Source organism: Synchiropus splendidus, chromosome 1 (assembly GCF_027744825.2).
Source record: "Synchiropus splendidus isolate RoL2022-P1 chromosome 1, RoL_Sspl_1.0, whole genome shotgun sequence".
In the NCBI taxonomy this organism is placed as follows: domain Eukaryota; kingdom Metazoa; phylum Chordata; class Actinopteri; order Syngnathiformes; family Callionymidae; genus Synchiropus; species Synchiropus splendidus.
Genome location: NC_071334.1, coordinates 64,980,448 through 65,004,718, shown reverse-complemented (window position 1 = coordinate 65,004,718; position 24,271 = coordinate 64,980,448). Strand labels below are relative to the sequence as shown.

At 41.3% G+C, this 24,271-nt stretch overlaps 1 protein-coding gene across 3 annotated transcripts in view; it reads left to right on the top strand.

The window, feature by feature from the left end:
* The first annotated feature begins 1,308 nt into the window (after positions 1–1,308).
* LOC128746585 (FERM and PDZ domain-containing protein 4-like) overlaps positions 1,309–24,271 on the top strand; it is a 62,026-nt gene continuing 39,063 nt past the window's right edge. The window contains exon 1 of one of the 3 annotated variants that reach the window (XM_053843762.1): positions 1,309–1,409. In XM_053843762.1, coding sequence (XP_053699737.1) covers positions 1,405–1,409 — 5 coding nt within the window. In that variant the 5' untranslated portion in view covers positions 1,309–1,404. Of the gene's footprint in view, positions 1,410–6,994; positions 7,233–19,758; positions 20,402–24,271 lie in introns of those variants that run through there. The other 2 variants (XM_053843744.1, XM_053843753.1) reach the window with 2 other exon arrangements.

Sequence of the window (24,271 nt, the reverse complement as noted above, 5' to 3'; positions counted from 1 at the left end):
ACCTGCGATTCTCATCAATTCCACACAGCCTTAATCCCCTAAAATGAAATGAACGGTGAGATTATTCCTATAAAACGTCGTTTCATCAGAGTGTTGATGGATATTTGTTTCCTCTGATTCATCATAAGTAGCTCTGTTTCTGCCAGGCCAGAAGGGAGAAAAAAACAACATCAAATTACAGTTTTAAAACATGTAGGTTATTTATCTGTGCCATGTGGGAATACAGTCTCCTCCACAGCAATTTGTCTTCCATAGTGTTCGCTACGCTCTCGTCCTCATTTGGCGTTTAATCTGTCAGGCCCAATTCACAGACAGAATCACACTCTGAACTACATTTCCTGGATGGGAATTTAAGATCACGCCAGTTTCAAAGCTGCAGGAAAACGTATGCTGTTTCTTCCACAGTGTGCACCAGCTATCCTTCACTGGCTTCAAGTTGCGGCTCTCTGCGGTTTCAAAATTTACTACCTCTCTTCCGCACTATCGATGGATCAGTACAAGGGTACGTCCAGCACCTGGCTAAACTTCACACCCAGCCAGCAGCAGCCAGTCAGCTCACTGCTTCCTTCCAAACTGAGAGTTGCACTTGCTTGAGAGCACAGACCAAAAACGCATATTTTACTCTACCTGGATTTGAAGACGAGCACTTAAACTTAGGCTTAGACTTTCTTTATTGTCATTGCACAAAAACATATCACTATATCATGGCAACGAAATTTCGGTCTGAGGCCTCTGGTTTCCAAAAACAAAACTATATGTCCAAAAGTAAATAAATATTAGATAAATACTAGTCCAGAAGATGTACAAATAAACAGTATTGCAGCTGCTATCTAACATTCAGCAGCCTGACAGCACCAGGAACGAAACTGTTCCTGAATCTGGTGGTTCTGCATTGGATGCTACGGAACCGTCTGCCGGATGGCAGGAGGGAGAACAGTGCATAGTGGGGATGAGTAGAGTCTGCGATGATAAACAATGATAAACAACTCACTTGTTGGTACCTGTATTTTGACGTTTGACACTCACTACTGTTAATGATGTTGGATCAAAGTCAGCTGAAAGACGTGGAATTAAAACAACTAGTTTCACAATGTGGCATCATTTTTCATAAAATGAGGATCTTTTGACATACAAACAACCACCGTGACACACGTATTCTAGCGTCCCTAAATTATTCTAGACACAGCTCAAATGGTCATCTTCCCCACTGTTTCGCAACACTGATGTATCGCATCACAATCTTGTTTCCATCCCCGCCCCTCCCCACCCTCACCCACCTCCACATAAAGTCATTTTGCTGCAGTTGTGGTTATTGTTGTTGGAGGCTGCCCTCTACTCTGGCGGCAGCTTTAAGGATTAGGATCCAGTCGGGCAAAGAGACGCTTCAGAATGGAACATTAAGTCATGAGGTAAGAAACATCCTCAATTCACTCATGTTTTACCCTTATGTCAATTGACCCTCTCTTTGTGGATGGCAGTTTGAGTACACGGCTTGAGGCAGGCAGAGACGCTGCTGACCCTGTCTGCCAATTGGAAAGTTGTTTTTAATCATTTTTACAGCCACATTTTGCTCTATGTCAAGTTGTTTCTCACTCTGACGAAATATTTTATTGGTTATGATATTGATAGTATTTTAAAGCAACGTTCATAAACAGTTTTGTTTTAGCGTGTGAAACGACACATATACGACAAGATAAGTATATATGAATTTAGAAAGTTGTATTAATTGAAGTTGGCATATAAATGTAATAAACTATGACAAAAGACAAATGCAAAATGCATTTTCTTCCTTTTCTACTGCTTAACTAGAGCTCTGGCAACACAGATATGTGGACTACTGTTTTCTGTTGGGAATTGTGTTGTTGTATATGACACCTCTGCCAAGTCACCTTTCCAGTCATGGGTTGCCACAGCAAGTCAGCATCCCCCTCCTGCACCTATCATGACCATCCTCCTTTTCACACTGATCCTCCTTATGTCCTCATTTACCGTATGCATGGACTTTACTACAAAAATACATTCCATGCATGATGAGGTCCCTCAAGGCAACACTTTTTTTTCCACCGATGATGGTAGTTTCATCTGTGTGGGCCTTATTTCTTGAACAGAAAAATAATTTTTGAGAAATAGAGTTTCGCAAACAAGTTCAAATGTCGGCACAACGAAAACAACTCAGTGGTGAATTGTCTGATCCCACTCAGTCCTATATGTTCCATTCTGAGTAAAGACATGAAAAGGAAGAGGGTCAAACTTACGAACAAATGAATACAATGTGAAGTTGTGTTGTGGTCATATCACTTCATTATTGTTTTCTCGAAACATCCACAAATGTGTGTATGTGTGGTCAGTCTCAAATGACCCTCGACATTTCCGTGAGTATGCTATATCTTCTCAGAGAGATGCAAGAGAGGAATTGACACATTCACAGTCATGAGGCAGCGCTGTTTTCCTCTCTGAAAAAAGTGCTTACGGATACGCACCAAATGGAGCAGTACCACCAGAAACCATGGGGGCAGTGTTGCTGCTACTACCTGATATGTAGCTCTAATGAGACATGAAGAAGACATAACAATGGTGGGAATTCTCCGTTCTCTAGCCTCAATCTATATTTTTACGACCTCACCGACCACTGCTTCCTACAATACTGCCTCAGTTTTCCTCTTCGAAGAGGTGCATCATCAGAACTTCCTCCCCAGCTGCCATGCTGGTTTTGGAGTTTGTTGTTGTCATAAACTTTGGATTGTGCGCTGCCCCCCTTGTGTATATATAGGTGAACAGCAATACCAACTTAAAGAAAGCACGGAAGCTTGTAACGGTAACGTTTAACAGGGACTACAAGTTCATACATAAAGGGAGCATCAATGGGCCTATGGCTTTTCCAACCGACCAATTGTCGAGGAGAGCTTAGGTTGAGGTACTAGAAGTTGACAGTGTGCCGTATTTACAAGCCATTCAGGTTTATAGAGTTTAATGGCAAGCATTCCGTCTGAGACACACTCAGAAGCCAAATTGCTGCCACAGTCTTACCGTTGTGCTGCGACACCCTTGTCAAGTTACAGTTATCAGTGTTTGTGGCAATATTTTGTGGAAGAAGGAAGGTGTTCAATCCAAACCATGTCATTTTCTTGGACAGTTACTTACCATGCTTTCATGGTGTGCAAGCTGAAGTTGTGGTTATTGCTACCGCCTGGCAAGAAGGTCGCCAGGTTGCTCCCAGATCGAGGCGACTTAGATCCTGTATTTGAGTTTGTGAGATGTTTTTACCCTAAGTACTCTCGATGTTTTTGGATTGCGGGAGAAAACCAAAGATGGAATAAGTATTCAAAGTTGTCTGTAGTGTGTGAATTGTTGCTTGTCTCTGTGGGATTGACTGGGAACGTGTCCACATGACTCCTATAAGGCAACACGCTATTGTGGATGAATGAATGGCGCTGCTCACCCTGCTCCAGGGCCTTGTACACTCGGTCTTGGACTCCCAGGAATCATCTTGTTGAAACATGGGCGTCACAGTGAACTGAATTTGAAGCACTGGATTTGGTCAGCGTCTGGATCAGGTTGGCATAAACACAGCACACAGGAATATCCAGGTCATGTTGACCTCTGAGTGCTCTGCAGAGACTCTAACCAGAGGTCATCTTGTGGCCTGGAGGTTGATGTATTATGACCAATAGTAAGAGTGTAATTAAAAAGGATGAAACTCGTTCCCTTTAATGAAACAGCAAAGACCTTTGCCACTAAGGAGTGAGCCGTCTGTTGCGTACAATCCAGCAGATGAGACTCTTTCAGATGAGGACGACACGTGCACAGCGTCTGCACAAACTTGTCTGTCGACAAGTTGATGTTTTTGGTTTCTATACAGTTTGATCATGCTTCTTTTGCATGGAAGAGCAACAGATCATTGTTTTTACCGCCTTAATTCAGTATTGTGAAGCTGCAAAGTATTTTACCAGGAGCAGCATCTTAGCGATGGAAATGGTGTCTCTGTGTATGAATCCGTTTCAGCTTCTTGTTCAGTCGTAAAAGAGCCCATCGATCACAATAAGTGATAAAGTTCATAATGTCAGAGCAGATTTTGTGGCATTGACATCAACGTCATTTAGAAGACATTAAATCATTCACCTTTTTTTAGCACCACTTTATCTGTCAGCTAGTAGCAAAAAAAACAAAAAAAGAACATCCATTTTTACCTCCACCAAGGAGGTGATGTTTTTCTCTGCGCTCTGTCTCTGTTTTTCTTACACACAAATCTGCTGTTTGTTTGTGTTCAAAATAACATGAAAAGTGACGGATGGATTTGGATGTCATTTTTAGGAAACATATGAAATGGGACGAGGAACAAAGAATTCAGTTTTGGGAGTGATCTGCCTGGATCTTGGACTAAAAAAATGTTACTACCTGTGCCCCTGACAGGGACTCATTTTCCAGTTGATATGTTTACTTAAAAATCCATGCCCATTTCCTCTCACCTACGCACACACCCTCGCAGTAGAGCGGTTCAGTCATGACACGCTGATCCGACAGTTGTCAGGCTGACTTTCATATGAGCCAATCCTACATAACTGCACATACATTTCTTATGGATTTTTATATATATATATATATATATATATATATATATATATATATATATATATATATATATATATATATATATATAGAGAGAGAGAGAGAGAGAGAGAGAGAGAGAGAGAGATAGATAGATATAGATAAATAAGATTCAGCAATGCACATTTACAATTATTGGGTGTGAATTGCTGGGTAGAGGTTTGCGCTCTCAGTGTGCTTTTCTGGTTAGCACAACATATTAGCACTGGAACAGCCGAGACTTTAACAGTCAGGACCGACTCGTTGAAAGGTGAATAAAACCTGAAACATTCTGTGAATTTTCACTTATGTTATTGCCCCCAAACGACACCCAGGCTTTGTCTATTCAAGCTGGTTGTGGCTCAACTCCAACACAAATTCACCTCCAAGCTTCACTTCCAAGTCTATAGATAGATTTTTGGCGATGAGTCAGGAGCAGGTGGCATGGCCATGCAAACCAAAGCAAGTGGCACGTCTATACAGAAAAACTGGCGTATAAATAGATCAGTATCTATGTGAACTCTAGTGTTCCTAATTACTGCTGCTGTAGCCATATGTCTCTTTTTGAACATTAGAATTTCCATTGACAGAATTAGGTTTCGGCCTTCAAGACAAGGAACAAATGATTCAATGGTAGTGACCAACATTATCTGTATACATACTATATATATATATATATATATATATATATATATATATATATATATATATATATATATATATATATATATATATATATTCTATTAGTTTTGTTTTCATCAAGCAGTCAGCTCCACTTTCATGAATTTGTGAGATCTATATCACTAACTTCATCTTGGTAAATATGTTAATTTGTCTGTGGGAGGAATAAAGGCAGTCTAGGATGATGGCTTGAGGAAACATCAAGCAATAGCAATGACAATATTGACTATGTATTTAAGTAAAATATGCCCCATAATCTTATGTCATACAAAAATAAAGACTTTACTTCTGTACGTATCATGGTGTGTTGACAGGGGAAGAAGCTGTTCCACAACCTCCCATCACAGGAACAGCTTCTTCCCCTCGGCCGTCAGACTGTTGAATTCATGAACAGCCTTGTCGTTTATTTTATTTTATTTTATTTTATTTGTTGTCAGTACTACTCCAAAACACTTTCCTTGTTGGTGGGATCCTCACTGACCATGGCAATAAATGTGATTCTGATTCTGATTCTGATATGGTTTGCTGAATATCTAGATTCGAGCTGGGACTTTCATCTATATTTATTCATAAAAAACGGATCACATCGTGTATAAACTTTCTTCCTCAGGGAACATTTGTCAGTGCACCAGTTCCAGGTGCATCACATAATACACTATGATGTCATAAGCGAAACATCCATGATGAAGGAGACTAAATGACACATAGATGTTCTGTGCACTGCATGCAGAGTGGAGCACCTCCACCCTAATGTTCGGTCTCATGTAGACAGATTCAACTTTGTTTTGATCATTCTGTAGTCAAAGATTAAAATTTCATGACACTGGAGCATGAGCTTAAGTCTCGGCCTATAAAATGCTCAGTATATTTAAAGTTACAGTGTGTGTAGCACAAATGTATCATTTCTCTCAGTGCGTCTGTCTGATCTAAAAGCATGGATGCTGGGAGACACACACACACACACACACACACACACAATAGGAAAGTTCAGTGTAGCACTAAGGGGGACCATAAAACTAATTTGGTCTCAGTTTTCAACCAAGGAGCAACAGCATTCACTGGCCCTCATTTTGCTTGTGTCAACACCCCAAAATCTCTTCAAAGCCTCATGGATTGTCTTGAGTTAACCAAGATCCAATGGCTTGTTTAAACCCCATTCAGCTTTGCTAAATGTCAGAATCATTCAAACAGGAGAACTGTCATGACCCAGGTGACCTCCAGCGGCACCAAGAACTACTGTTTTGTTTTCTTTTGTTGAGCACATCGATGCAATCATTTTTATTTCAGCCTTTTATTTTGCACACACTCACACAAACGTGCGAACTGTAAGTACAGAAGCGGACCTCTGTGCTTAGAGGCAGATCTAAAGTTGACACACATCTGTGCAGGCATTGATCCACGTGTGTGTGTGTGTGTGCTTTGTGTGATAGACCATACGTGTGAGCACAAACACTGAGTGTGTGATCGACAGCATACTGTATCACACATCTTGACTCGGCTCAGATTAAAGGGGGCCTTTCTTCCACACCTTGTCCCCCTTAAGATCTGTGGGACACATCACGCATTCATGTGTGAACTTGACTGGTGTCCACGTGTGTGTGTCTGTGTGTGTGTGTGAATGGAGTTGATCCCTACTGGCCCAGATGCCCGACTAAATCCATCACCAGCAGTGCGGTACAGCAGTGTTAAGCTGGAACATTTGGCACCAGGCGAGGAATGAATAAAAAACAAAAAAAAAAGGATCACACTCATACACATATGCACAGACGGAAAATTTAGTGGCTTCAATTTTTCTTTTCTTTTCTTTTTTTTTTTTTAATTGTGGGGACGTTGTGTATGTGGGGCGATTGTTGTGACTTCTGACGGTGTGGAGAAGTCTGGGGGGTTGTTCTCACGCGTTCCTTCACCGTTGGATGCAAGATGGAGCAATGTGATGAAGACGACGAGGTGGGGATGTTCACTTCCCAGTAAGTCCTGATCTTCTTCTTTGTGCTTTTGGAAAGTTCTTTCACTTCTTCTGAAAGTGACATTTCGGATTCAAACCTTCACTGATCCTTCACATGACGGCTCGTGCTTCATGCTTGTTTTTCCTGGTTTTGCTGGAGATCCTTGACTTGAATCTGTTGTGTGTTAGATGTGGATCAGAGCTGCAGCTGTGACACTTGTCTTCTATTCATCTTTAAATATTTCTTTAAAAAATGTAATCTTCTAAATTGCACTTTTTGTCTGCATGTGTGTTCCATATATACCGTAATTTCCGGACTGTTGAGCGCACCGGAATATTAGCCGCACTCACTAAATTTAAGAGGGAAAATAGATCCAGATCAACCCATTTTGAGCACTTTATGGGTGAATAAAAAGCCTCTGATACAATCTGATTTCAGCCCGAAAACATCCATATATTACCCGCGCCGTTGTATAAGCCACAGGGTTCAGACCATGAGAAAAAAGTAGCGGCTTATAGTCCAGAAATTACGGGTAGTCTATTTCGAAATATAAACATTGCTCCCAGAAAAAAAGCCAAAACAAAGTCTCTTATCATTCCCGAAGCACTACTTGTACGATGTTTTCACTGACCTTCTCAATAGTATTTGCCTTGTTTTCCTTTACTTGTTATAATTTGAACCTAAAATACTTTAAACCTCACATAGACCCCAACAGTATGACTGCATTAGATGTGAAGAGCGATCTCAAAAGTTTCTGGCCTCAGCATGTAAGCAGCTGCAGCAATTTTAAAGCTCGACATGAATGATCATGAAAGGCCGTGTTGACACGTTTCGAAACGCAAGACATGAAAACCAACTTGCTAAAACTGAAGACGCCTTCATATATTGCCAATGGCTCAGATTGTGACTTCCAACCTGAAGGAGGAGGCTGTCTTTCCATAATATAACCAACTTTAAACTACATAATGTGGCTCAGTTTTGCCCATTTCAACCCCGAATACTAGTGATGAGGCATCATGAAACAGGATTCCAGTTTTGATGAAACAGTGTCTGAATTTTCAGAGGCCACTAGATGGCGTTTCAGAGTCTTGGTTTAGAAATGATGTGAGGTTTAATTGAATTAGTTGTTCAAATCCAAATATTTTAGAGCAGACAGCACCATCTGAAAATCAGGAGAGTGTTTCATGAAACAACTCTTCAACGCTGTGTCAATACTGTGCCATCACAATGGAATTCTTTCCCCTCTTAACTTCATCTGGTATGTTTTTTTATTATTATTTTACTTGATACATGATTACATTTGACTGGTAATTTGGATGTTAAAAATAATCCTACTTTAGCGTTAGCATTTAGCATCCTACCGCAAATATCAAAATTGTGAAGTTAAGTTCACTAGATTTGCAACCAGACAGAAAGCAAACAAACAGGAAGACACTGAATAGAAAAGGAGTCTGACTTAAATACTGAAGACGAGAGGTGTACATTGAAATCACAAATGTTAAACGTATATATTTCCATGCTGGATAGTATTGACACAACTGTTCACCCCGCGGGAAGCTGCCCTAATCTTGTTGACCGTAGTTGTGGCACGTGAGGCGGCGGTTACGTAACATGAAGGTAGACCCAAGCAAGATCCAAGATCTGGTAATTGATGAATACGCTCTGAGATTACATCACAGATGAAGGAGATTTGAACAATCCGTCTGTTTCGTGTAATGTCATGCTTGCACGTGTGCCTGTGTGTGTGTGTGTGTGGGTGTGTTCGAATGCCGGAATGACGGGTTTGAGCAGATTGAAAACATATCCGTTCTACAGTTATTGTTGTAATTAAAACTATGCACTGCTGCTTTTGGGATATTTTTGCATCGATCGCTAAGAACTGCAATGTTCTCAACATTTGACATGTTTGAGATGTGAGAGGTCTCGCTTATGTTTATCATGACTGTGTTTCAATGGTCCTAAAAAACATTTTGAACTTCCGAATTTCATTACGAAACACTGGGCGGCACGGTGGAGCAGTGGTTAGCACTGCTGCCTCTCAGCAAAAAGGTTCAAGGATCCAGCTCTGGACCTTTCTGGGTGGAGTTTGTATGTTCTCCCTGTGCCTGGGTGGGTTTTCTCCGGGTACTCTGGTTTCCACCCAATGACATGCTCTCTAGGTTATTTGGACACTCTTAAAGAATGTTGAATTTTGGGGACTAAACAACGTTTTTTCTTTTTTTTTTTTATCAGAATTTATGTGCCTCACATCGAGGCACATAAATTCCTCGAAATATGTAATAATGAGCATTTATTACATATTTCGTTGCATGACGTTACAAACACACACAGATGCTGGGTAAGCTGAAAATGGTGCAGGTCATAGCTGGTGACTGTGTTCATGAAAATCTCTCAAACTTTGGTGTCTACATTCGTCCTCCGCTCTCTTCACCGCACACACACCGCAGCTTTGACTGTGCTATTACACAATACACACTGTTTGCACCGACACTTAAGCCAAGAAATACGCAATTTCGGTTTGAAAAATCGCTGCCTGTGTTCAATAAATTAAACAGCACTATCTCCATCACACATGAACGTCCCAAGTGCTCACTGGGATACACACAATAATGGAAACCTTGCCTGTTGTTTTGATCATTCACATTGTAGCTTTTTTGCACAGAAAACCCTCAGTGTACAATAACTTTAATGCAGAGCTGGTCACCTCCAAACCTTGGTTTTCACTTAAGCATAGACTTATAAAATCCAAACTAAAATAAATGGATGAATACAAGATGATCGTCATTTAATATTTTATTTTATGCTGTCGAGAGGAAGGCCAAAGAGGAGCTTGATGGAGGTGGTGAAGGAGGACATGAGGTTTGTAGGTTTGAGAGAAGAGGAAGCAGAGGACAGGGTGACTCCTGAAGGGAGAAGCCGGAAGAAAAAAAAAAGTATTTTATGCTGTAGAGATCACTAGAATAGATGCAAAGTGATGCAGGTATCACTTGACCTCGGAGATGTATGAAAAAGGGCGAGCATAGGAATTGTCCTTGTCCTTTATGTCGCAACACAATTCTTTGGTTTTACATTCCAAAACAGCAAGTTGACATGTCGGCTCTTGCTTTGCTTCCACCTTTTCTTGCTGTGTGAGGAGCGCAGCAGGGGCTGCTGAGCGCTGGACTGAGGGATTGAGGAAGTGCCAGATCACAGCATCATTGTTGAAGGATTACAGCTCCGAGGTGATAGGTCATTCTCCGGGAAACATGTGGCCCAGAAAGCAGACAAATGAAATTTGATTCAGAATCATCTCGGCTTCATCGCTCACACAGACTGGCAGGTTGATTGAATGCTCTACTTTCTTTTTTTTTTTTTTTTTTTTTTCTTCTTTGGGGCATTTGGCCGGTCACTTTTTCAAAGCTAAAGTGACTCAGCAGCTGCAGCGAAAGAGAACTTGTGTCAGTATTTCAAGGCAAGTCAAGTGTCCGCTTTAAATCTGTGATTAAAGTCTACATTTGCTCCGCCCCTGCGTCCGTCTGTGCTGCAGGATGTTTGGAGTCAAGATTGGTGGAGTTGAACCCAGCTGGCCTGAGGCCAAGTTGGTCACATGACGATGAGTTTGCTGGCAGCATCTCAAGCCTTCATCCTTTCCTGCCTGGAGCCTGTACACTTTAATTCAAGGATGCTGTAGAGGTGCTGCTGTAGCGTCTTGCTTGAATCCTTGGGGACGCAAGCTGTGGCCTTCTCATGGAAATGTAAAAACAAATATATAGACTCCTCATTGTATTATGTTCCCAATTGTATTTAATTTTGATGTATTTATTTTTGCTTTTTTTTTCATTATTTCAAGCCTCCTCATTATTTCTAGTTGTGACACATACATATACAGTATATCTATGTTTATGTTCTTCACAAATTGTTACAGTAAACATAGTGTCCTGTGTTTGTCTTATGAAACATAAAATATTGAAAAAGCAACAATAGTACATGTTTTTTTCATGCATTTATTAAGCCTTATGGTGGTGATGACAATTCCACTTTCACTATAATCACAACAGATTTCATGCTCTAAGTGCGTGACCTGTGAGTGTGTGTACGTGCACCACACTTGTGTGTGTGCGGACCAGACACTCAGCCATGTGTCGTACTAAGTGGGGATTTGCCTCACAAATCCACCGTAACTCAACATCTTTCACGAATATGAGCTAATGTGCAAAGCCACAATCTGTAAATGACAATGTGCAGAAGCATCGCAAAAGTTAGTGTTGTTTGTCGCTGCCTGTGGCAAGAGTGAGATTTAACACACTGCTCAGATGCCACGTATATTGCTGGCAGATGGTTAAGCTTTGGATTAATATGGTTCCAATGGTATTTAATACTTTGTTGTTGCCTATTATTGTTATTGTTTGCTATGACTGATACATTTTAATGGGCCCAATAAGTTCAGTCATATGTTCAAATATTTTTTACATTTACTCTCTAAATAAAGCAATAAAATAATACAATAAAAATCAGGCAATTGTGACTGTGAGGGGTGAATCCAAATATCTGTACAAAAGAAATAAGAGTCTTGAATTTAACATTGATTTTTTTTACTTTAGTCATAAAAAGTCCTCTAATTCCATGTTATTGAGTATACATCACATTATTTTTGTACGCTTTTTATTTCAAGATTGTTAACATGAATCATAAATCATGGATGTGGTGAGTATCTTAGCCATAGCTATAAATATGAAAATGTAAATAAAATCTACCATAATCCGCTATATTTTATCAATAAATACAGGAAAAGGGTCACATGTGACCCAGGGCGGCACTTTTGCTGACTTCCTCAGAAGTGAAAAGTTGGCGCTGGGAATGACATCACAGCCAAATTCAGTGTGTTGCCATTATTAAGCATACACCAAATATTCGGCCGAATAATCTGGCAACCCAATCCACCATTGACAGACGCGCCACAGTAGAAATCTGGCAGCAAACTGCGCCACTTCAAACACAGTGACAGTGACGATGGTTCGAAAGGGGAAGCCACTGATGATGAAGTTGTTATTGGTAACATGATGCGTCAGCAGCGGGGCGGCAGAACTGACAGCAATATCCCAAAGTGATACTTTCCGTTTTACTTTGTACCCATTTCTTTTAATGTACATACATTGTCAATTAACCAGTGATTAGTCCTGTTCAGGGTTGCGGAGAGTGCTGGAGCCTATCCCAGCAGTCAGTGGGCGAGAGGCAGGGATACGCCCTGGAAAGGTCGCCAGTCCATCGCAGGGACATATATACTGTGTGCAATACAATATTTACAACCCACTCCATGGTAATTCACTTATATTTTGCTCACACTGGTGAATATCCATCAACAGCACAGCCATATTTGTTGTTGTGTTGTTGATCTGAAGCCAAACAATGGCTTAGACCTGCGTATTGTTACGTGTCATTGCATCACATGATGACTCACACCGCCACCGAAGTCCGATGTTCATTGATTTCTGCTTCTCTGCCAAATTATTTGGTGCATCGCTACCAATTATTAAAGTCAGAAAATAGTCAGATCATGTCCATGAGAGATACATTCTCACACATGCCTTAACCAGATAAAAGCAACTTCTTGATAAACACACATCCCATTTGCAACTAGGAAAAAAAACATAGGATGAAGAGGAAAAACATATGCAGAATGAATTGATGTTTGTTCTTTTGACTGTGTATTTTGTTGAGTCAAAACTTCGACTTCCTGTTTACGTTTGGGGAAGCCATCTCGGATTGCGTACTCAGGGTGGTGAAGATTCTCCCACTTTCCGACCTGGAAATCCTACGTAGGGTTCCACCCAGTTTTGAGCACAAATGGAACGGAACAATTGCCCAACTCTGATGAAAAGCAAACTGATTAAATTTCATATCGTATAGATCGTGATCTTAATATAAGTTAAATAGTCCATGAATGTGATGCAATACTTTTTGCTTAAAAAAAAAAGTTCAGTTCAACTATCAGTTTTGCGCAATTTATTTTTCCCCAAAAAAACTCACTGAACTTGACTCTATTTTCATGAAAAGGACTTGCTCGCATTATTTTCAGAAGGACAGCAAAAAACATCCAAGTTCTGAGAACTTTGTGTGTAAAATTATAGAATTGCTCCACATCCAAATTTATATTAAAATGCCAAGTGTGCCACACTAACATCAAGCTGGGAAACAAAATGAGACAATAAGATTAGAAATCAATCAATAAATAAACAAAAATAAAGGTGCTAACTCTGTTGATTTCACAAGATACACTATAAGTCACTGTTACAAAATGTTTTGTGCCATGATCCATAAATAACGCCAATATATTGTGCTGTTATTAAGAGCACCTCAGTCATCATTCATTTCACCTCTGTGTGTAATACACTGAATTTAAAGCAAGTGAACCCCCAAAACCTCAGCTTCTTTTTGGTGAAAGTAATGCAAAAGCATTGTAAAAAAAAAAGTGAACTGGCAAAATTCAAATCCCCTAACACTATAAAGAAGCGCATTACAAGAAATAAATATGGCATTGAGTTTCCGAAGTCACCTGCCCAACACTGTATGCAGCCACAGCTTCTGTCTGGCTGTGAGACAAAAGCCATTTCAAAAAGTGGAGACATTAAATGTAACAACCTGCTGCTAAATGGCAGCTTGGGGTTGTGTCCTGAACAGTTCTTGGACGACTTTAACATTCAAGACTTCAAAAGAAATTGCTGCCGCCATTGATCCTTAAATCAAGCCTTGAAATCCTTTCAAACTGTTGGGTTGTTCACTTCTGCGAGCGACTTTTTCAGGTCTGGGTGAGAGGCCCAGACCGTCCTGACTATTGCATGATGTAAAACGTTGTGGACCCACTAATGGCTGACGTGTGGGTATCTGTCACGCTGGGTTAAAAGAATAGCTAATGGCATCTGATTGATCTGCTCATTTCACGCAGGCTTTGTCATTTTCAAAACAGATGTGATGCTGGGAACAAGTGAGGACTCCGGAGCGGGAGTAAGGTTCAGAGGGCTAAACATGAAAAACAAAGCAGCAAAAAAGGCTAATATTTCAGTCATATTAGAGGTGGCAGGGTGAGATCCAGACTCCTGGGAGACGCCTTCCTAACCAGACTTTGACAGGCTGGCATGCATCGGAAGTGGTGTCACGCTTCGCTGAGCAGGGTGGATCCCAAGAGCAGAATGCCAAGGATTCACAATAGTCCAATAATACTCCAAACAATCACAAATGTTGCCCGCAAAGGAACAGACAACATGCAAGACTTGTGCGGTCGTCTAATGGATCCAAAAGGATCTTTTTATTGATACAAAACTTGGGACCAGTAGTAGTATGACGATTTTCCACTCTAAACATAAAACCACATTACCATTACAAAGACATTGCCAACATATTCACTCTGATACCTACTGAAACTCCCCAGAGTTCTGGACCGCACAAAAAGTTCGAAAAGCAATACACATTTACACAGCGTTAGATAGCATTAATAACTACAGATGAACACACAAAAAGGCTTGAATGTATGCAGGGTAAACATGGAAATCAACATATACGATTCAAGACCCGCGTGTCGGACGACCAACGAACACCGAAAGCTAAACCGCTGCATAACACCAGTATCTACAACCCAATGCAAAACAACGAGAACATTGCAGACATGTTGCACTGACATGGATATTTCAGATTTTGCTAAACTTTTATGTGGATTCCCATCGACATCAAATGCTCTCATGCACTGAACACACGACACTGACACAAAAACCCAGGTGCCATGATGACGCAGCTTCCTAAAGAGACAGTAAAGTTGAACAGCGACGGACTGACAAGGACATTACATTGTTTCCCAACCGTTTACACAAAATCCAAACTGGAGTCCAAATGTCTCCATAGTTCAAAATCCTATACGTCCACCAAACTGGGGAGAAAAGACACGATCAACCAAGGGAGCATTGATCTGAAAATCCAAAATCAGACCTGGATGTCAATACAAGACAAAGTGAAAAAAAAAAAAAACAACTAAAGAGGCACCAAGGCAAAAATACAAACTCAAAAACTTTACCGAGTCCAAGCAACAAGAGAACAACGAGGAATTTTGACAGTCTGGCACATGAGACTGGAACCAGGTGGAATATAAAAGCTGCCGCCCCCAGCAGGTGATTGGGGATTAGTTCCAGCTGTGTACCAAAGGTGAAGCGGGAAAAAACAGACGAGAGGCGAGCGGAAGTACGGGTGCAAAATCAAACCAAAATAAAAGCAGATCACCACGACTGGAACTCAGTTCATAACCACGAAAACAACAAAGAGGCCAAGAAGTCAGAGCCTACCTTTTTATCTTTGGAGATGATGAAAAATATATAAGAATCATTGTCATTTCATATCAGATGACAGAGATGATAAGATATTATTATTGTCCGTACCAGAGAGAACTCTCTCAGGGTATCAGGAATCACTGCTGCTCTAAGAATTGTCTTTTAATTCAGCTGCTAAGAGAGACAATGGTGTGAGCTTTTTCTATCTGGTCTTCAAGTAGTTATTAAAAAAAATGGACAGATAAAAGCTCTTTATAACTGGAGTCCATATAAGCATCCACAAGACTCTACTGAAAGATCAGAAAATGTAGTACACCTACCCGGCCAGTATGTGGCGTTGCAGTGTTCTGCCGACAAACAAAGGAGATTGCACAAGCATGAAGGAGCTTGAACACATTGCTACGTTACTATATCACAACTCCAAACTGGCAAAGACATGAAAGACTAGCTAGCATAAAAGCATAAAATATTTTTTTAGCATGAAATATTCGGAGTACCACACTATATGTAACATCCGACTTACGACCTGCTCGACCTACACCCCCTTACTTAGGACCACTTTTTTACTTCAATGTCTGGCACCACAGCGCGAAGCAGCCCTGCAACACGTACAACAATTATGGCAGCACAGTATCCCAGCATCTCACTCTCACACAATGATCTATCGACCACTACAGTAGTAGTAGTAACCCTTGCGTCGGCCATTTTGAAGGATCTGACTTTCGATGGGGCTTTGTGTTTTATATATATATATATATATATATATATATATATATATATATATATATATATATATATATATATATATGCCAAATCCATGTCAAGAAAATAAATGGTCAAACCATATTTAAACAGATGAATGTGAGGCCACATTGTGTGCATTTTTTACAGTCAACACCAAACTTACTGTATGATGATGCTCAAGTATGAAATACATCTGATGCAGAATGTGACTTACTGCTCAGTGTACTGGTATGTGTATTTATGGACGTATAAAAGTCACCCCCACAAATTGTGTGATCATGGTTCGAGGTAGAAATACAGATGAGATTATGTGTCATGTTGTGTTTTTTCCCACACTCTCCCTTCAAACTGGCCGTATAAAACTGCTGGCTGGGCTCCTTTTTGAAAGATCCACACACAGGCAGGTTAATGATGAACTTTTTTCCTGTGCACAGAGCATCACGAGGTGAAGGCGTGCTGAATGCTAATAGGGAGGAGATAGCTTCCGTCAGTGACCTCGCTTGGATGGTGACCTTGGGCTATATTGTTATTCATTAGAGGACAAAGGAGAGCGCGACGCCTTTGCTTCCTTGTATCTCCATTGGACATAAACCAGCAGCGGGTGACGCTGATGTCTTGGGGCTTTTACACCAGAGATTGCTCTGTTGTCCGGTGCAATGCCTCCTAAACATGAAACAGCTCTGAATGCATTGCCGCTTCATTGACAAGTAATTGTGCTGGGCTGCGTATTCGCGGCTGTTAAGTGAGAATGTTCGGCTATCAATAGCCTTGATAAATGTGGTGCTGCAGAACCTCAACCTGACCTCTGCAGTGTACTGATAAAATGCCGCAAAAATAGCGTCAGCCAATGGTGCTAGAAGACGGTGAGCTGGTTCTTGATTTGTCTTCCCCCTTCAAAGTTGAACAGAATGAGGAAGAATAAATGTAAAATCAACCTGGAAACAGATCAGTCTTGTTAGCAAACCAGGAGCTGTGTTGTCGTTGTGTATTCTAGCAGGGAAGATTAGGTATGAAAAGTTGCATCAGAGCACAGGAACTGCACTGATACCACTGAAGAAACCAAACAGAACATGAAAGTCATCTGGTGTCCTTCCCTAAAACCTGCTGACAAACTGTTGAACGTACAGTTTGGTATTCATCACGCCGCATCTGAACTATGATGGCTTTGCATGTGCACATCTCACACAACAGATGGCGTCCCTTTTAGAGTGATTCCACCGTCTGTGGCGGCTCTCTCTGCCATCGCAAGTTAGGATATTTGAAAATCATGCGGCCACCTACAACCTACAGCTACATACCGTTTTAGCTATAAAGAAAATAAATTTTAGTCATTCATCCACTGAGGCTGAAAGAATAGCTTCAAAACTAAGGTACAAAACGACAAAAAAAACATACAGAAGTAAATAACATTCATGACAAACCGTTTGCTTTCATTTTTTTTTCTTGCAATTTCATCAAAAAGATGCGTCAAGCATCATTTTATAATTTAAAGTTCATTTGCATCCTCTGTGTAATTCTCTTTTTAGTGCATCTACACTGTCTTCGGTGTTCACCCCTGAATGCAGACATATGGAGGTGTCAGTTTGCAAGTGACAGTGCCATCTGGTGACTGAAAATCAGAAGACTGTTTCATGAAACCTCACCTACCCATCACTAGTGCCACCACCTCAGTGTTCCCACCTGCAACAGCCGGTCAATAGGGAGTGCTAGAGCACTGCCCTACAGCTCATGGAAGCAGCAAAAATCAATTTGTTTTGTAAAAGGAACATTTTATTTGTCTTTCTTTGCCACTAGTGATGGGTTTGTGAGGTTTCATGTCCGAGGTTTCCTCTATATTGCGCTGTCTTCTGCATAATATTAGTCTTTGGGCAAATATTTCATGAAACCTCCCATCGTTTTTAAACCTCGAGCGCCACCAAATGAGCTCTGAAAATAAGGACACTCATTCATGAAACACCAACGCATCACTATTGAACAGCCCTCGATTTGGTGCAAAAAGTCCGTCTCAAAAAGCATCGATTAAAAATGAAACAGTGAGAAGAAATGGAATCTAAAGCACAATGAATGTTCTCCTCTGGTTCTGATTGTGGGGTAGATGGGGACCCCCCGAAGCTGTGTGTCATTTTGAAAGGGAAGCCAGACCTTTAATGTTTGGGCTTGGCACCAGAGGGAGGGTGCTGGGCCATCAAAGAGGCTCTCCGCATCAAAGACCTTCTCTGTGCAACTGTACATTTGCAAATCACAGTCAACACAATTTTGATCATTATATTGTTTGGGTGACAATAGCATCAAACAAGAGGAAACTGAAAAATCTAAGTTTAAATTAGTCCAAAATGTGCCGCGCCATCTGTCCGTGCTCCACTATAAGATGCTGGCAAAGTAGCCACCTGCTTATTTCTGGTCTCTGTTTGTGAACATAGGCACATATTTGTCTGGACCTGAATTCACTTGAATTGATTGTTTAATTTGAACTGTTTGGGACGTCCCGTATTTGAATTGTAAACAAAGCAGCCTGTGCTAAAGTATTGCAAAACAGGGGTTGTGTTTCATTTCAGCTATTGTTGTGATTCAACCTTTCTTAAATAAACACACTTCTAGTGCTATGTTTTTGGTCTTGTGTTGTGTTGGTTTCAGATTGTACTTGCAGTTCTCTGTGTTTTTGTCGTACATGCAGTAGTAGATCTTTGTAAAGTTTGGGTCATGAATCACGACCTGACAGAGTCCGACGTTCCTCATAGTTTTGGAACACTCCTGTCCTGCTGCTAGCACAACTTAAAAGCGTGACCGTGATCAGATGGAAAACTATAAATGCCCTCCGCTCTTTTGCATTCAATTACAGTTTATAGTCACTGATCTGTCCTTGGCCCATGTGTCGAGATGAGTGGAGCATGTCTCTGGCTGGACCATCTGTGTCCCCTCATGTGCGTGTTACACTGAGAATTCTAATGAGTCAATTGTGACGTCGGCTCTGGCATCATTGCGGTCCATCATTGGGAAAAATACAGATATAAATAGAGATGGAGCATCGTCTCTGGACCATAGGTGGAGTTAAAATGTGTTTCACATTAAAAAAAATCCAGGAAAATGCTAAAATTGTAATATATTTTACAGCGTTCTTTATGGGTTGTCAGTCAATTCTCATCAAGAATGCTTCATCATAGTTTACTCTGTACATGAGTGACACAATGAATTAAAGAACAGGCGCCATTCAAGCGTGAGGATAATAAAGAAAACAAATTGGAAATTCATTCAGATGGAATATTGCTGGTGTTTCACACTTGTGGGTGATTCAAGCTTCTTTAACACGGTTTCCATCCTGACTATACACGTTGCAACTGTCTCATCTGAAGAGGCTAAATCAACTGAGAAGTCACGTTTGTGCACCTTGCAAATCTGGAGGGTTGAAGATTGTGGAAACATGAGGAAAAAAACAACAGAGGACAGGGTCTTGCTCCCATCAGCTCCCTATTCTGCGCTGTCAGCTTCCCCCTGCCCATCACCCCTTCCCTCCTCCCTATCTCCGTCTTTCTCCCTACCGATGCACTTTGCCTCTCGTTTCCGTCCACTCTCCACCACCGACCCCAAGCATCTTTCATCTTGATTTCTTGGTCCTGTAGACCCCATTCCTCCACATCCCCTTGCTCTCCCTGCCCTCGAGGGGACTTGCAGCGCTGATGACTTGAAGAAAAAGCTCGAGCCGGAGAGCATCCGTCATCCATTCTCACTCAACCTTCCTCTCCCTCTCCTCGTCCCTCTACAACACTCCCTCCTCCTACCGCTGCGTCCAGCGTCACTGCACTATCCCATGCACTGAGACGGATAGCACTTCCAGAGGATGACAGGCAAAGCCCTCTCAGGACCAGCACAGGGGCACATGAATGTTCTGTGACCCGCTATGTCACTTGTGGAGCAGCACTGAGGAAGGATCCTTGCTGTGTGGGAGATCGTTGCTGTCCTGGTGGTTCTTTTTCCAACTGTGAGAAGACCAGAATTCTGATTTCAAAGGGCTTTTTCTGACTCCCGGGATGGATCCTGGTTGAAACTAAATCTGGATTTGGATGTGGATTAGAATGTGGCTTCCCAAAGTTTGAGCACGTAGAGCACAGTCGGACCACTGCATATATTTGGATTAAGCAGGATGCCAAAGTTGAGTAGGTGAGTGCCAGGACCGTGTTTCATGTTTACACACCTGTGTGTATGTCAGCAAACGGCATGTATGAATTTTATGAAGACACATCGCAAGTACTATTGAAATATTTTATTAGGAGAATAAAGGCAAATCTCCTCTTCAAAGTTTTGATGGCACAACATTTTCAACCTTTGGTGGGCTCATATGAAATACATTTCTGTATCTCATGTTATAACAACCGCATGGAGGACCTTAATATGCCAACACCCCAAAACTAAAATATATCACAGGATGAATGATATATGTATTATTTTTGGTGCCAACAGAGTCCTAGATTGTCAGTGTTCATCTCTATGTGGAATACTGTTGCACTCAATGAATTGTTTGTTGAAAAATTGCGCACAGAATAATGTACAGTTTCAACAAATAAATCCTAAACATATTTTTCATTTCATTAATGACGTGTGTATTCATACGTTCCGCTAATGCATACTCGGATTTCATCGAAAAACAAGTGACTGGAAAACAAGAAATGTGTTTTGTTAAGCCACAATGAACCTGCAACATACTAGAGGTTCATAGGCAAAACATTTGGAGACCAATCCAAATCTGTTTGGAACGTGAATGTCTTGGAAATGAAAAATGAATTCAATAATATCTAAAATGAAGACGTTTCTATGCTACTGAGTTGAAGGGTGCTCAGGCTATAGCGTCTTTTTATTTCAATTTTATTTCAGGAATGATGTTGGTGTTTACTTCATTCTGCAATATTTAACAAATGCTGCTAACTTCTCATCCAGAGCTTCATTTCTTTCACCCATTTTTCATAGTGTTGTCCGCTTCAAAAACATAGTGCTAGACTTTTTGAAACGTATGCTCTCACAAAGGCGCATCGATCAGTCCGAAATAGGACAGTGGACAGGTTCTGTAGGGCAGCAGGGGAATTCTTGCTGTATAATGTCAGGATGCCACAAGAAACTGAATGAGTGACTGTTGAGGCAAATATGGAAGCTAGATGTACAGTATAAAAATCAGTGATCTGTCTGTCTTGTATCTTGTCTGTGTTTAGCTGACTCGGGTCAGTACCTGCTAGAAGAGCTTCTGGGTAAGAAATTGACACAATTTTTAAAATATAAATATGTGTTGAGGTGGAGCTCATGTTTATTATCTCGTAAGCACTATTCTGATCGGACTAGTTTTACTGAAGAAATGCAGTCCAACGCAAAGGATCGGAAATGAGAAGTGAAACTACCACAAGAGGACATGCAACACAAATTAAAAAAAAATGTACATATACATATTTGTAGAGGCCATTAGCTGGCATTCAGAGCTCTATAATCTTTGGCTTTGAACTACCGTTTCAAATGAGCTCACTGTTCCATGAAATCTCATGAGTCCATTAGGTGCTGCCTAAAATGAGAAAAATTGGACCATGGAATACGGGGTGTGCGCCATCGAGTTTGGGAAAACTCAGATTTCAATAGCACTTCAATTTTATGATTCACAACCACCACATTTGACAACAGAATGAATGGAGCCACTCTTTATTTCAGATACGGCTACAGCTTAAAAATTTAAGTTTGGCCATATATGTTGTCAAAACGGCTTTTTAGAGCATGAAGCACAACGTGATGCTTGCACTGTGTGAAAGGTATTCATGATCGGCCATGGTTCCAATTTAAGGGGGGAATTCTATACACAAGGAGCAGCGGCAATCGACATAATAAATTCAGTAGAAAATATAAGTGAAGAAGCAAAATGTACAGGATCAGAGTCGCAATAAAAGACCTACGTCATTTGAATGATGATGTACATGAGGACAATGACCATAACGCCTTTTAATTCCATAGCCCAGAATCACCAGTGTCGAACTTTAGAAATGGTACGGATTTACTTTTTGGGGCGGAAAGCACCACAGGCGCTGACAAGTCCCTTTTTCAAGTGGCACCACTTCGCGGACTGATCATCATGTGAGTAAACATGAAACAGGCTGCTAAAACCTTTCAGTTGGTGAGATGTCCTCACAATCCTATTCCCAGAAATTGTACCGCTTCAGAGCCACAAACTGCCAAAGAAAACACCCGGCCTTGTAATAATCCTCCACGACAACACGCTGCTTTACTTCAACAACAAATCAGCGGTGTATAAATTCAAATCACAGTTAGCAACACTTGATGTGCCTCTCAGATTTCCAACACGAGCCTGTCGATTGCGAGGACCCACCATAGATCCGAGACAGACGAGAGGATAAGTCGCAGCTGCTGAAGAGCTCAACACAGAACAATCGCTCCCTCCGAGATGCTGCAAACGCACATGTATGCTCATACACACTGCATTGTATGATCCTTGACTCAAGTGTGAGTATTTCTATAAGCCACAGCACATGGCTCATGACAAATCTTTTAAATCTACACACAGAGGTCAGCATCTGGAGCGTATACCAGACGCTCCGAGAACGGTCTGCATTTTTTTCAAAGTCACTGTTGAATGACTGACGGTCAGTATAGGTGAACGCTTGAAAATGAAAGTAGAGAAATCACTTGTAAATACTTGCATTGTAGAGATGAGTTGACATGGTTTCATGAAACCGCGTCCATTTTCATGAGACACTAGATGGCACTGTCGTATGATCTTTGGCTTTGAACAAAGATTATATTGAAATGAGATTACAAGTAACATCCGACTTAGGACTGGGATCGGTTCCGACCAACCGGCCTTTGTCAGATTAGACGTAAATCGAATGCCATTCAAAGTAGCCAACGCAAGGGTTATAGGTCCTGCTGTAGTGGTAGATGGCTGTGTGAGAGTGAGATGCTGGGATAGTGTGCTGCCATAATAGTCGTACACTTTGCCAGGCTTCTACGTGTTGCGACAGACATTGAATTAAAAAAAAAAAAGCATCTGCTGGCCGTGGTTGTAAGTACGGGTGGACGTAAGTCGAGTAGGTCGTAAGTCGGATGTTACTTGTAGATTGAAACTCACATCATTTTAGGAGTGCCACCTACTGGGCTCAGAAAGTTAGGACACTGTTTCATGAAACTACACAAACGCATCAATAGTCTTTGGTGTTGATATAGATGTCCCATCAAACTGTTGCATTTCATATGCGCTTATTGTGATTGTGGAATCTGACACCATTTGGATGGATGGTGATGAGTCGGACGTCTGTGTTTTCCATGACACGACATGATGAGATGTCCTGTCAGATCGTACCACAATCACTGAGTTACTGAAACAACGAGTCGGTATTTTTGACCCTGGAAAAACTATAACGTGCGCGGACCGATCAGCTGACCCACGACGCGCTTTGTTATTGTGTGTAACGCAGCCTCTGTATGCAGACGTGTCCCGTTAGCTACATTTACTGACTGTTTTTTCTTTATATTGAGGTGTAAAACCTTTCCTGTCTCCACACTGGACCGTGGTAGAGTGTCACAGGGGAGGTGCTGGAGCGCTCACTCCAGGGTTTGATGTCCTGTTGTGGGCTGGAGCTGGGACAGGGATGAGGCGAGTCTGGGACAGAGCGTGACTTGGTTTATGACTTTGTCACAGCCAAACTGCACAGAAGCGCACATTCAGAGCTGGACACGCACCGGGCACCTCTTCACTTCTGGAGAGACGTCACTCACTCGGCAACCCCTCCCACATGCAGCGGCCACACACATAGAGGAACAGCCACCTGCAGCAGACACTCTACATTCACTCCTACAAAAGACTATTTTAAGGCTTGGAACGCATTATTCCTTTTTCCATTCATTGTAATGGGATAAATGGATTCAGATTTTGAACAATCTGCTTCTTGAACAGCTGTCTAGAACGGATTGTGTTCAAGACCCGAGGTACCACTGTATAAAGAAACCTGTCTATATGAACAGGTTTTTGTGGGAGAGCGGCAG